At 37.3% G+C, this 15,309-nt stretch overlaps 2 protein-coding genes and 1 long non-coding RNA gene across 6 annotated transcripts in view; 2 read left to right on the forward strand and 1 right to left on the reverse strand.

Annotated features, from left to right (window-relative positions):
* Window positions 1–827: 827 nt before the first annotated feature.
* LOC126627816 (disease resistance protein Roq1-like) lies at window positions 828–2,369 on the forward strand. Its single transcript, XM_050297376.1, has 2 exons — window positions 828–1,506; window positions 2,028–2,369. Exons 1-2 carry the CDS (start codon window positions 1,016–1,018, stop codon window positions 2,254–2,256), a joined length of 720 nt encoding a protein of 239 aa, XP_050153333.1. The 5' UTR covers window positions 828–1,015; the 3' UTR covers window positions 2,257–2,369.
* Window positions 2,370–9,356: 6,987 nt separating this feature from the next.
* LOC126627735 (disease resistance protein RPV1-like) overlaps window positions 9,357–15,309 on the forward strand; it is a 44,887-nt gene continuing 38,934 nt past the window's right edge. For all 4 annotated transcript variants that reach the window (XM_050297272.1, XM_050297253.1, XM_050297263.1 and 1 more), the window contains exons 1-2: window positions 9,357–9,854; window positions 10,003–10,506. In XM_050297272.1, the coding sequence (XP_050153229.1) occupies window positions 9,388–9,854; window positions 10,003–10,506 (971 nt within the window). In that variant the 5' untranslated portion in view covers window positions 9,357–9,387. The remainder of the gene's footprint in view (window positions 9,855–10,002; window positions 10,507–15,309) is intronic.
* LOC126627847 (uncharacterized) lies at window positions 11,798–14,007 on the reverse strand. Its single transcript, XR_007625144.1, has 3 exons — window positions 13,357–14,007; window positions 13,187–13,255; window positions 11,798–12,406 (listed from the first exon to the last, which is right to left on the reverse strand). It is a non-coding gene; the product is annotated as an uncharacterized LOC126627847 (long non-coding RNA).

Here is a 15,309-nt window from a genome sequence, read left to right on the forward strand (position 1 = left end):
CCAATGAAGAGGGCTAGATGTCCAAAAGCTAAAAAATAGTCTGCTTTGTTCAAAAATCAATCTCGAACTAATGGTTGGACTATAATCTGTGGAGCTCATCAAACCATTTTTCTGGCCGAAGGAGTTGAGTTAAATTAATTGATTCAAATTCAACTGAAAACTTAAAACTAATAAATTATTAAACTAACTATGTTTAGCCTCTTTCAATTAGAAATGGTATATGAATATGACCTGATATTTTTTATTTAAAAATAATATTTTATACAGCTATAAATCTAAATGGGGCTATGATTAGCGCGAAAAGAAAAAAAAAGCACACACATTATTCTCGTCATCGACTCATTGACTTTGTTAGGCTACATTTTTATCCTGCAATGGGTTTTTTTTTTTTTTTTTGGAGGGTTGGTGTGGAAGGATGGAGTGCACTGGGTGAGAAGCCCTATTGTTGTAGTGTCGATGCCACCACTATAAATCCTGCACTGGATTTATTTTTTAATTAAAAAAAAAATTTTTAGTCGTTAAATAATTACGATGTGTATTTTTATTGAGTAAACAGGTTTTGTAGCTAATAGCATATGTATCAAAGATTTCATAGTAGGATCGTTACCATCGAAACATAAACTCTTATTAACTATGTTAAATGGCTTATGCCCAAATTAAACAAATTTATTTTTTGTCCTTTTAAAGTCGCATTGTCCTGTCTAAAATTGTGGACCCTACTCTTTCTTGCACTTTCTTTCTACCTCAATCGAAGAAATACAATGGAAAGTATCATCGAACAACTTTCATATTTTTAATAGAAAAACGCGCATTATCATCGTCACTGTCTCATTAACTTTCTTTGGCTACATTTTTTTCCTCCGCCTGAGAGAAAGCATGTTTTGATCGAGGCCACTCATCTCCCTATCGATCGGACCATATTTTCCGGTCAACAATTGTTTCAGTTCGGGGTACAGTTTTCCAGTAATCGTTGAACTCCTAGCTCCAACAATCGAGTATTGCAGTTCTTACATAAATGGCTGTTTCTTCTTCTTCTTCAGTATCTGACGTCCGTCGTTGGAAATATGATGTCTTCGTCAGTTTCGGACACCAAGACACCGGCAGGGATTTTGTCAGCCATCTGATCAGAGCTTTCAATCAGAAATCAATCAGTACACCCGTGGATGCTGAAGGTATTTGCAGAGACGACTGCCCTTCGGAGGAGCTCCCAGACGCCGTCCAACATTCGAGGCTTTTTATTGTAGTTTTTTCTAAAGGATACGCTGATTCCAGATGTCGCCTCGAAGAACTGGTCCAAATGCTGAACTGCGTGGATAAAAATAACCAGAAGTTGTTGCCCGTTTTCTATAGAGTAGATCCGTCTGATGTTCGTAGAGCCACCGGAGCTTTTGCGGAAGCTTTTCAGAAATACGAGTGCAATCGCGTCGACGAGGAAGAGGTGCCGAGATGGAGATCCGCTCTAACTAGTGCCAGCAATTATTTTGGCTGGTATCTCCCATATTATAGGTAATTTTAATTAAAATTTTCACATCCTATTATATGTATATGTTAAATTTAATGATTCAAACCATTTATATACCATTCAGGCCTACACAATGATCATTTTTATAAAAAATCAACCTCTAAAAAAAAAAGATTAATGGGGTTGAAGGTACGGGGAGAACTTCATAGTGGTCACTTTATAATTTGCTGGAAGAACATGAATGGGGTCTAATTAATCTAATTTGTAGCAAAAACGATTATTAATGTGTAAACCACGAGCTGGTGAGGAGCCTGACTTGTGGCCAACGGGAGGCTGAAATGCCTCTGTGAGTCTTCCGGCCAACGGAAGATGTGGATAACCGTGGCTTGCCACCTGTTGTCCCCCCATTTTAAAAAGAAAAAATAAAAATAAAAAGGATCATGAATGATGTAATATTACAACATATAGCCAGTGAAGTTACCTAAGAGATCCCTCAATAGAGAGAGACCGTATATACTACCTGAGGAAATAATGCAGTACTGTTTTTCAAATTTCACATCCACAGGAATGAAGCCGACGTGATCGAGGAAATCGTACAAAGTGTTTTTGATAAATTGATCTGCTTCTCATCGTATGGCAGTCGTCGGAAATATGATGTATTTCTCAACTTTAGAGGTACAGACACTCGCAAGAGTTTTGTCGTCCATCTCTACAAAGCTCTGTATCTAAAAGTAATCAACACCTTCATGGATGGTGAAGAGTTAGAAAAGGCAACAGCATTTCGGATCTCCTGAATTCTATCAAAGAGTCGCGAGTTTCGATTGTTGTATTTTCTGAAGACTACGCTTCTTCCAAATGGTGCTTAAAAGAACTCGTTCAGATCCTCGAATGCAAGGATAAACAAAATCAGATAGTGGTGCCCGTTTTCTACCGAGTTGATCGATCTAAAGTTTGTAAACCGGAAGCTTTTACTAAACACGATAGCGATCCTAGGGTGGAGAAGGAAGAGTTGCAGATCTGGATGTCCGCTCTAACTAAAGCCACCAAGTTACCTCCACATCGCTGGGATCAACAAAATTACGAGTAATTTTTGCTTAATTAGGTTCTTAATTTTTTTTAATTTCCTATTAAGGGGTTGAGCCCTTCACAACATTTAGTTTAATTTGATTTGGTGTCAGTATATATATATATATACACACACACATTCTCGTACCAATACTGTTTTTCATATTCCGCAGGGACGATGCCAAGCTTATTGAGGACATTGTACAACATATTGGAGCCTGCCTGCACAAATGAATCGGCTTCACCGTTTAACATATTTCAAATGGGACATGTATCACCAAGTGCGTGTGTATTTTTGTTTTGGCGGATGATTTCACAGTTTGTAATTGCCTCTGTAGGGTTTATACTGTTACACAGAACAGTCTCTTTTGATCATTCAAAGGTTATTTCTCTAATAAACTTGTCAGCAGATCATACATATTATTATGTGTCATAAATGTGACATATCATAGATCTTTACTAAATGTAACATTAGAATTTATATATTATTATGTGTCATAAAGTTTTGATTTAGTAAACTTGTAAGTGGATCATACTTTTGGACATTAGCTAATAAATCAATAGTTTGTCGTAATTTTTTTAATCAATGTACAATTCTGAATCAACTCATACGATGTAGCCCATTGAAGATTTCCCAAACTAATACAATTGTTTGACATGGTACCGAAGTCATTTGATTTGAAACGTGTAGACTTTGCATTTAGTACTTACATGATTTTGAAACATTAATGTTTTGTCCTTTTTTTAATGAAAATTAGAATAGTTATTGTTTAGGGTAGAAAATTTGGTATATGTGGAGAGGGTGTGGAGAGATTTTTCAATGTGACCCATATACGAAATGGTACATCACGTGTCACTATACAAATGATGAGATATGTGTGTTAAAAAGTTAATAACTTAAAAAATGCAATTTCCCACCACTTATATAAAAACACGTGATGTACCACTCGTGTTTTGGTTACAATGAAAAATTTCTCGAGGGTGTGAGGGTAAGTTCAGATAAGTTAGGTGGATGTTTTCAGCAGGGATCAGTGTTCAACAAATAATGGGGTGTTATTAAAATCAGCCTTCTAGTCTCCACTAGCAATTAAGCCCCGCGCGATGCCGCAGGTTTTAACACCGTTTAAGGTCATATTATTTTACATATAATATGTTTACACTGAGAGAGACTATTTTAAAGTGTTATTTACAAAGAGATGATACTATTTACCAACTCAAATCACACTGACGGTGTTTGTACTATACTTGACCAATCCCGAAACTACCGAGTACCGGTCAACGTTATACCGTCAAGGACCCAGAAGAGCTTCCCTTCAACCAGGAGGCCAATCACAATGCGACACGTGTCGACATCAGAAGCCAATCACAGCACGACACGTGTCAACATCATAAGCCAATCACAACACGACACGTGTCAATGTTATAACAAAACTAGAAACCCTCTTCTATAAATAGGGATCATTCTCATACAATAATCTCTAATGTCATTTTGTACTAAACTATTCACTAGAACTCACAAAATGAGAGCTTGAACCTATGTATTTGTGTAAACCCTTCACAATTAATGAGAACTCCTCTACTCCGTGGACGTAGCCGATCTGGGTGAACCATGTACATCTTGTGTTTGCTTCCCTGTCTCAATTCATTTACGTACTTATCTTCACTAGTGATCGAAGCAACCAAGCGAAGGTCACAAAACCTGACACTTTCTGTTGTATCAAAGTCCTCGCTGATTTTGTGCATCAACATTTGGCAAGCCCGAAACTACAAGTAAGCTTCAAGTGAAATTGATACATTACCTTGTGCATCTTCATCAGTTAAAGATACCACCCCTGGATGGAGGAAAAGTACTTCCAGAGAAGATGCCACATCTACATATGAGACAGATAAGGCAAGTGAAAATGATACCACACCTCGGTACTTAGAAGTTTCATGATTACTTAGCGACTTGGATCTTGCAAGTCCCCAACCGAGGAGCTTCCCTCACTCGGGAGCTTAAGGGAGCACTGTTTGTACCATACTTGACCAATCCCGAAACTACTGAGCACCGGTCAACGTTATACCGTCAAGGACCCAGAAGAGCTTCCCTTCAACCAGGAGGCCAATCACAATGCGACACGTGTCGACATTAGAAGCCAATCACAGCACGACATGTGTCAACATCATAAGCCAATCACAACACGACACGTGTCAATGTTATAACAAAACTAGAAACTCTCTTCTATAAATAGGGATCATTCTCCCACAATAATCTCTAATGTCATTTTGTACTAAACTATTCACTAGAACTCACAAAAGGAGAGCTTGAACCTATGTATTTGTGTAAACCCTTCACAATTAATGAGAACTCCTCTACTCCATGGACGTAGCCGATCTGGGTGAACCACGTACATCTTGTGTTTGCTTCCCTGTCTCTATTCATTTACATACTTATCTTCACTAGTGATCGAAGCAACCAAGCGAAGGTCACAAAACCTGACACTTTCTGTTGTACCAAAGTCCTCGCTGATTTTGTGCATCAACAGACAGTATGCTTTTTGAGCAAATTCTCGACAAACTTGAACAGTGAAATGGACAAATCAATAGGTCATAGGAGATGAATGAAATTTCAAATTAATTTACCATGAATGGATTAATGAAGAATCAATAGAAACGGTAAACATGGTAGTCATACATATTAGGAAGCTATCCATCTATAAGCCAGCCCTCATTAATTCATCCGCTTCCACTATTCTTCTAGTGACTGATAAAGAAAGCGAAGCTGCCAGCTCTGCTGTAGTTCCTGTAAGTACTCCCTTACCATATGAGCAATAAAGTCTTTTAAAAGGAATCCTAATTTTCTCAACATAAAAGAAAACTATAAAAGCATTACTAATGACTATATCTGCAATCATGTTGGTATTGATAGACTTGCATGTTTTAATTTATTGCCATTGTCATAAACTTGGTGTTTTCCTAAAGTATAGTGCTTCAAATGTTGAAAAGTTAACATGGTTTTCACACAGTAAGCAGACAACTTCAATCTACATTTCCTTCCATAATGCACTATCAATTAAAGTCCTACTCAAGACTAAAATTAAAAATCCTATTTATACAATGCCAAAATATGCAGATATTCAAGTTGAATAAAGGGTTTATTTAAAAACTAATATTACTATTTTCTTAATTTATACAATGCCAAAATCAAATATGCAGATATTCAAATTGAACAAAAGGGTTTATTTAACAACTGATATTACTATTTTCTTAATGAGGTGTGAAGAAATAGCTATTGATTTGGCAAACAATGAAATGAATGCTATTTAAAAACTGATATTACTATTTAGAGTGCCTTACTTTTCAATATCTATTTTCTTAATGCTAGAATTTAGAGTGCCTTACTATTTTCTTAATGAGGTGTTAATGAGGTGTGAATAGTATTCAAATATCTATTTAGAGTGAGGCACTCAATATCTATTTTCTTACTGTTCAATATCTATTTAGAGTGCCTTACTATTTTCTTAATGAGGTGTGAATAGTATTCAAATCACTATAATATCTCAAATCATATTGAACAGTAAGGCACTCTAAATTCTACTTCTTAAAAACTCCTTTTGATTTGGCAAACAATGAAATGAATGCTAAAATGAGTTGTGAAGAAACAACTATTGTATTATAAGTCACTTCTAGCAGTTAAACGAATTATATCAAAACTGGATGATTTCTCACATCTAGAAACATGAAATAATTAATGTTAGAAATACTAATCAAAACGTGTTCATACCAACAAGCAAAATTGAAATCACTAATCTGTATATTATAATAAAGTAATGAAGTTTTGAATATATTTATGTTTATTGCAAACTCAAGTACAACACAATCAAAGATAAATGGAGTCCAAATCCTAACCTTGGTCCACAATCATTTCAACAATATCATATGAAAAAGCCAGATCAGACTTGTTCGAAAGAGTCAGCACTCTCCTTGTATTCATATAACTTAAAAACATCTGCCATATCAATGTATGTATCCATTTTAGTTTCTATTATCTACACATTTGACTTAAGATATGCTAATATTACTGTCAATTGAAAATCGAAAAATTTCAAGCATATGAGAATTGGCCAATGCAACACTGAAGGTCCCCTCAGACTGAACAGAAAGCTTATTCCAAGAAGTTACCTTATTTTTTGAATGCTTATTCTTTACATATAATAAGTCAGTAACCAAAGTCATCACAAAATAACACTCTCTATCATAATTAAAATAATAATATAATAGTAATAATAGCAGAAGCCTTGGCCCTGAGCATGCTGCTTGGTAATATGCATTAGTTGGCCCTGAGCATGCTGTTAGTTGGTTATATGTATCAATTGTCAGTCGTTCATATGTTGATTGTAAATTTTTTATTGTTCAGTGATGTCATGTTTACAAATGGAATTAATTGAAAATTGAGGAGAACTCTTTCTCAACTACAAAGGATGAAATAAATGAAACAAAAACTAAATAGAAATAATTTTGCTTGTCCCAAAACAAATTTTGGATCAAAGCACAATGGAGAAATATGAAAGGAAAACTAACTACTTGTACTCAATTGTTTAGGTGGGTGCCCCAGAAGTGGAGAGATTTTCCAGGGCATTTCAAAGATACCCAAATTTCAATATTATTATGGATCAAACAATGCAATGAACACACACATTGCATATACAATGAGGACATTACAGAGTACATGATCATCGAGAGAGACCAACAAAGGCGATTGGTTACTTGACCAAGAAATATATCGAATCAAAATTCAAATGGAAGGCTTCACATCAACCGACATAAACAACTAACAATCCAAGGGTACTGATATAGCTACAACGGGAACGACTCCAAAACCCAGAACTTCAAACGTAAAATTAAAAAAATTCATCAAAATTTGACTACAACCCAATTATATTAAATCACAAATTTGATGCATATTTGGACATGAAAGAGATCTAGAAGGTACCTGAGGTGATGGACAATGGTTTGAGACCAACCTTGATGTTGGACGTTGCCAGAATTGTCTGATTCATGTCGGAAAATTCAAACTCGAACCAAGCTCATAGGTTCTAGGGAGATGATGTTGTGAAAAGCGTGTCAATTTCCCCAAGAAAAAGCGGAAATCTACAATCGGACACACGAAAAGAAGAAAATGATGAACTATTAAAGCAAAAAACAAAATGTTGAGAGAGATGAGAACGGACCTTGGAATCGAGGACACATGGGGGAATTCCGCCGAAGGTTGGAGTGGAGGAGGAGCAGAAGGATGGGTGGTGGGTGGTGGGTGGTGGGTGGCGTCTTCCTTCGTCTTCATCCAAGGTAAGAGAGGGCAGCTGTTTTCGTATGCCCTTTGAGCAGAAGGTTTTCACTGGAAAGGTAGTCGAATAGGAAGGAAGAAGTGAGGAGGAAGGGGAGTGCGATCTCACGTGTCAAAAGGAATGTGGCAGACTTGTAATAACACAAAATGAGCAAAGGTAAAACAGGAAGAACACTGTGTTTATAAACAATGTTTCAGTTGATTTTGACTTTTAGTATAGATTGAATTTAATTGAAACTTCCAAACAATTATGCATGGGTTTCATAAAATATATTAATTGGTTCACAAGTTGGGCAACAAACAATAAGAATCGGCTGCGCAACTTGACCTTGACAATTTAATAAATAAAGCCTTTTGTTTTTTCTGTTTTTCTTCTTTTTGTGAAGAAAAAATTTATTAAAAATGAAGAATGAAAAACGCGTTACTTCGTTGCCATTGAATTTCCGATTACATTACTGGAAGAAGACATGAGAACACACATAAAGCATTTCTCTTTCGTTTTGGGTATATCCTTTTTTTTTTTTTTTGGGTATCAAATTTCAACTGATGTTTTATTTTTTAAATATATTGTTTGGCGGGTTAATTACACATGCACGCATGAGGTTTCTTGTATGTTCACAAAACCCCCTCAATTTTTGAACATATCACTAACACCCTTTGACGTTTTAAAATTATTTCACAAAACCCATTTTATTAGGGTTCCATTAATTTTATGGAAAACTAACGAAAAGTTCAAAAAAACTTATCTTTTAACAAAAAGCCCTTTTTAAAGGTATAATGAATAGTATCAATTAAAAGTAAAAATGTGGTTTTTCGTTAAAAATAAATAGTAACGGGAGTGTTTTGTTAAAACTCCCTTAATTTTATGCTGACGTTAACATAAAATAATTTTGAAATGGCCAAACACCTTGATTACCAATCTCCTAAGTTGAATAAAATGGCTTCTCCGCTATCTTCTTCGATTTGTCTCTGAATCCAACACTAAACCGACAACGGGTTTTCTATAGAGTTCTTAAGGTACCTAATGGTGGTGTGAATAAGTTGTGCTTGTTTATGCAGGAGAAGATAAATGATGAGATTTTGATTGATGTTAAAAAGTTACTTGGAAGAGGCTTTCCTCAATTGATTTTGATGAATGAATTTTAAATGGATTTGATAAAGAAATTCAAGAAAGCGGAGAAGACACTGACAGGAGAAATTATAGTGTAGTACAGTAGAGATTAAATTCCACTTGTGTGATAACATGACACATGACAGAATTTGAAATGAAGTATCACAAATAACAGTATTTATCCACAGAAAGATCGAAGAAGAGCACAGAGAAGACAGAGTCGATGATTGGTAAATCGGGGTGTTTGTGATATGTTCAAAACCTGAGAGGGTTTTGTGAAAACACAAAAAAACTTGAAGGGGTGTATGTGTAATTAACCCATTGTTGACCTGGCCGGACTTCCATTTTATTAATATTTCATGCAGAGATCGGACCAGTATCCAGCGGTTCTTTGTTTAGGGTCCAAAATCGATATTGTGCCTGTTAATGGCCTCTTTTTCTACTCCTCCTCCTCCTCCTTCTTCTTCCCGTGGTCGTTGGATTTATGATGTGTTCATTAATTTCGGGAGCGAAGACACTCGCAAGATCTTTATCGGCCATCTTTACAAAGCGCTGGAGCAGAAATCAATCAAAACCTTCATTGATGGCGATGATCCGGATCTCTTGACAACTATCCAAGTGTCAAAGATCTCGATTGTAGTTTTTTCTAAAAACTATGCTTCTTCTTCCACGCGGTGCTTAAAACAACTTGTTCATATCCTAGATCATATGGATCCAGAGAAGCATATAGTGGTGCCCATTTTCTACCAAGTAGATCCGTCTCATGTTCGTAAACTCGCGGGAAGTCTTCAACCTGATCACGGTTCTAACGCCAGCATCGAAGAGATGCAGAACTGGAGGTCCGCTCTAACTAAAGCCGCCGGTATATCTGGCTGGGATTCACAAGAGTCTATGTAATTTTGTTTAGCTACTTTCTTTGTTTGAGATTTTCATAGTATTTATTCTGTTGGTATCACAATATTTTGTGTACGTGTTTTACTAGAATATATATGGCTTTACGGCTTATGGAGATTGTGCAATACTGTTTTTCAAATTCCACAGGGATGATGCCAAGTTTATTGAGGACATTGTGCAAGATATTTTTAGTAAATTGCTCCAACTCAGCAATGTTTTCATCAATTTTAGAGGTGAAGACACTCGCCTCAGTTTTGTCGCCCATCTCCACAAAGCTCTGTATCAGAAAGCAATCCACGCCTTCAGCGATCTTGGAGAGCTTAATAAAGGCGATGAGATTTCGAATCTCTTCAACGATATTCAAAAATCAAGTATTTCGATCGTAATTTTTTCCAAAGGATATGCCCAATCCACATGGTGCTTGAGAGAACTGGTCGAAATCCTGGAATGTGTGGACAGAAAAATTCAGAAAGTGTGTCCCGTTTTCTATGGAGTATCTCCATCTGAAGTTCGTAAAATCACCGGTCCTTTTGGGGATGCTTTTTATCGATACAATGACAATTCTCGCTTCGACGTGGAAGAGGTGAAGAGATGGCGCTACGCTCTCACTAGAGCCGCCAATTATAGTGGATTTGATCGCATTCATTCCAAGTAATTTTTCTCTACAAAATGTTAATATTTTTAAGTTCTAATTTTGGCCTTTTCAATCCAAGTATACTATTTTCCATATTGCACAGGAATGATGCCGAGCTTATTGAGAAAATTGTACAACACACTTGGAGAGCCTGCCGTGACTTCGACGTTTAACATATCTTGAATTGGAGCTTGCAGCCGACTGTAATCAAATACCAGAGCTTTTCAGCAAGTTTAAACTACATGGATGAACAATAAATCACAGCTTTGGAATAGTTTCAACTTTCAATAATTTCGTTGAGGGATATTGTGGGTTTCATTGCTTTTGAATAAATAAATTTCTGTAAAACCGTATATGTCAATAAGATGCTGTTATCAAGGACATTCATTGACTGGCTAGGCCATTCAATAGAATATCCTGAAAGCGTGTTTTTAGGGAGGCGAACTTCGTCCTGTAGACAAATCCCAATTTTATGATCGTACCATTACGATTGCGGCATGAAGTGCTTATTACATCTTTGATTGTATGAGTGCGAGTGTGGTAGGGGATTTAGTTTGTAACGGGTTGTGTGGTTGTACTCTTTTCTTTCTGTATCAGAAAAAAGAAAAATTGCCAATAAGGGTCACTATTATGATGACAATATGGCAAATTTGACATGTCTCAAATGTCTAAATCTCTTTGGCTGCTAAAATCTAAGTTTCCTGAGAACTTTTGGAATTTATTAGAAGTGGAGTTTGACAACGACAGGGGTATTCTACACTCGTAATAACTACTCACGCCCTCCATTTTACCTTTGTACATGACACGCCCAGACCCTGATATTCCTTAAATACCAGGATAGACACGTGCTGGCCGACACCCGAGGGTGACGAAAACCATTAATTGATACAAAAGCTAAGAATAAGAAATAAATACGGGTTATAAATTTAAAAACAATGAGTTAATAATTTAGGAACGTGCTCAGAGCATACAACTAAACCTAATCACTAAAAAGAATTAAGATAAAATTTAATGAATAAAGAAGTGGGTCCTACATCGAGAGGACTCAAATATGCTGCTGCGGAAGTGTCTTGACGCCGGGATTAGGTGCCTTGATTCTGAGTCCTGAATGGGGGCACAAAACAAAGGTGAGTGGACCAAGTTTATATATATAATAATAATAATAAAACAGTTATCAACATACTAACCCTCAAAGTTTATATAATGAAAACTACTAGCATAATAAATGATGGATTTAATAAAAATCCTAGCATGCCAAAAATATCTCAAAAGCCATATCGCGGAAATCAAACAGTAAACGCATCATAAATCGTCTCGTAAGCGCGGTGTGCTGCTAGTAAGATCACCGAATAAATATAACTCCCGGCCCAATGCCTGCTCCGTGGTCTCTGCGCCCGTAGCCAGAGATTACCAACTCCCGGCCCAATACCTGCTCCATGTCCCTCAGCCCGTAGCTAGGAATTATTTCTCCCGGCCTAAATGCCAACACCAGTTCCTCGCCCCAGGCGGCATAGTGTCTACTAGGTACGCACAAATAGTTACGTCTCTCTTAAATAACCACTTCATAGCATAGGTTACCGATCATCGTCTACACTATAAAGAGGGGTTCAAAAACATGTTCTAGCATCCTATCGTCATCTATCATATAGTCTACCAGTTCATGGTTTTTATAGAAAATACGATATATTAAAATATAGCTCAAAATAGGCTAACAATTAATTCCTCACCAAAACACGAGACGATAATCAATATCTTAAATCATCAGGCTTCACATAAATCAAATCATAAATTCGTAGGCATGCTAATCATTTATGCAATTACTATAAAATCATGTAATTTTAGAAAGGGTCCACTCACAGTACTTAGTTGCCAAAAGCTGCGCCACTAGCGAAGATGGAAACGTCACAATAATTGCCCCTAAGCACATTAAATGGTACAATTAATAAAACTATATAATAGCAATTGAATTTTGGAAAACGGACATTGGAAATGGATTCAGAACGTCGAATTACCTTAAGAAGGATCCCGGACGAAAACCCAAAAAGTCAACCCTAAAGTCAACGTTGATCGAGGGTCAACGGTCAAATTAGGTCTAACGGGTTTTAGGCTTGAAATCCGGATTAGGGTTTAGGTTAAATAGGATTAGGACCTATTGGGTTTTGAACTAAATAAAATAAGGGAATTGGGTTGGATGGGTTAGGCCCTAATAGATTTTAAGAACCTAGGGTTTTTGGGTTAAAAGGGTTTTAGGGTGAAAAAGGGTGGTCTGGGCTTAAGCCCAAACTCACACACAACACACACATACTCACACATTACACAAACCCTAAAACGCGCGCACACACACAGGCTGCACTAGGGCAGCCCTCACAACACTTCACAAAGGCCCTAAGGCCTTATTAAAGGGCTGGGCTTAGAGCCCCTTAACCAAAAACCGGCCCAAGGCCATTCTAAATAAGGCCCGTGGCCTTTGGGGTCTTTAAAACAAAATAACTTAAAAATAAAAGGGTGTGGGCTGGGTTACTGGGCTAGGCCCGGGGGTTCTAATGGCCTGAAAGGCCTTGTTGCTGAGGAAGAAGGCCGGAGATTCGGCCGGAAAACTACCCGACTTTAAACGGCCATAACTTTGTCAATACTCAACGAAATCAAGCGAGAAAAAAACGAAAGTTGTATCCCTTGAAGAGACAAAGAGAATGGTACCTCACACGACATCTAACTCGCTGTGGTTTGGCCGGAAATTTCCTCGAAAGCCTCGGAGGTCGCTGGAAACTGGGTAAGATTCAAATGAGTATAACTTCTTCAATACTCAATGAAATTGAGTGAAACCAAAAGGCAAGTTATAGTACTCGACGAGACGAAGAGATTGATACCTTGCACGCCGGCCAACTCGCAGTGGTTTGGCTGGAAATGGCCTCGAAAGCCGTCGGACTCGCCGGAGGTTATTTTCTTGGTTTCGCCGAATTGCGCAGAGGCAAGAGGAAGAGGAAAGGGACGAGGTTTAGATGGTGATTGTGTCTTCCTCGAGCAGGGAGTGCAGCTGGGTGTGAATGTGATCATAGAGAAGAGAGGAATAGAAGTATACGGGAAAGGGAAGAAGGAGAGGAAGAAAGAGAGAAGAGGGCTCGGGGACAAAATCAGGGGGGTGGGTCCCCTTGGCTCACCATTTAAGACCAAAAACAAATTTTAAAAGGAAGATAAATTCCCAAACTTGATGAAAATACAAAAATACCATTTATGTACAGTAAATCTCAGGACGGGTTGTTACAATCTACCCCCCTTAAAAGAATTTCGTCCCGAAATTTAAAATAATTTACTTAATTAAAATGCTCGAAAATAGAAAGAAGAATATATGTATAAAGAGAAATCTAGTCAGAGTGGGTGCATCAAAGAGAATATGCCACACCGTCGCGAGTGGGTTGCAAAATCCTCTATCAAGCCTCCAAGCTCTTACTTTATTCCTCATCATTGTAAAAGTAAAAACATACTTTATAAAGATAAAGGTCGAAAACACAAAATAGTCTAATGCCAGATAATATCAAAATAGATATGTACTAATATATACATCAAAACTCAAATCAACTTAAAAATGAAAACATAAATACTTTTCCAAAAACATTTGTAACGCCAAAACAATTAACTAGAGTAAATGAAGTTAAAATACTTATACTGAAAATCAAGATTGAAGAATGGGAGTGGGTCTCGCCCAAGAATTCGAAATGTCGCATATTCCGAGAATAGATGTGCCTTTAGGTCGAGTCCCAAGAATAACAATTCCGAATCTGCATCAGCTGCTGTAGACGAATCTTCTTGCCCACTTGCTTAACGAACCCAACAAATAAGCTATCGATATGACAGTCTGCAGCCCGCAATATCGACCTCACATTTGTTGTCTCGATAAGCAAGTAGTAATTTCTCAAATGGTGCAGAATTTCACATATCGTAGGATCGATCCTCCAAATACAAGTTCGCAAGACTTTTCAGTCAACCAGTGTTATCCATGAAAAACTATCGTATCAGGTCGCAACAGTGCCATACCCAAACCAAATAAAACAGAAACTGCCGTCGTAAAACTCTATCCAGCACCAAGCATCCTATCTTCCTCAGTTCTTCCAAATGTGACCAACTACTTTAGAATTTCACCTGTAAATAACCCATTTGAAAATTGTACCTTGGGATTCAAGAGAAGTGGCTACCATGTTAGTAGTAGACCTAAAAGCTCAAACCAAGCAAGCAGAAAAAGAGAAGTCATCTTCCTCAACACGCAGTATCTCTTGGGAACTGTTGTAGTGCTCAATCCACCTCTCCATTTTTGCTTAGTTGCATATTTCTAGTCAACCAAGGTCAAAGTTGGTGGAAAGAAGAACGACTCGCAAATGATCAACCTAAAAACAAAAGAGAGTACACACATTCGAGAGAAGTGTAAAGATTATCCAATTCTCGCTTCGACCGTCCTATAGTGCCATTCCAGAATACACCAAACAGATCTGCTAGAAATGTTTTAACAACCACATACTCATAACAATAAGGTTCGGAAGTGAAGTAGTGGAAATATGCGTCGAGACGAACACATATTGTTGAAAAATAACTGATGTGATGCCTATGAATTCCAGTAAGATGGTGATACAATATGCTGACCTTCTGCACCATAATCTTCACTAGTCTCTTACCAAATGACAACTCAAACTTCACACCCACGATGAACTCTTTATGATAAGTCTGGTAAGCTTGTGAAAAGATTATGCTCCCAACATTCATGTCCAAATCGATAAGAATTGGGCGCACACTTCCGCCGAATCGATCGATTGTGAATTCCTCACTGCATA

The sequence above is a fragment of the Malus sylvestris genome, chromosome 1, assembly GCF_916048215.2.
Source record: "Malus sylvestris chromosome 1, drMalSylv7.2, whole genome shotgun sequence".
Classification (NCBI taxonomy): Eukaryota; Viridiplantae; Streptophyta; class Magnoliopsida; order Rosales; family Rosaceae; genus Malus; species Malus sylvestris.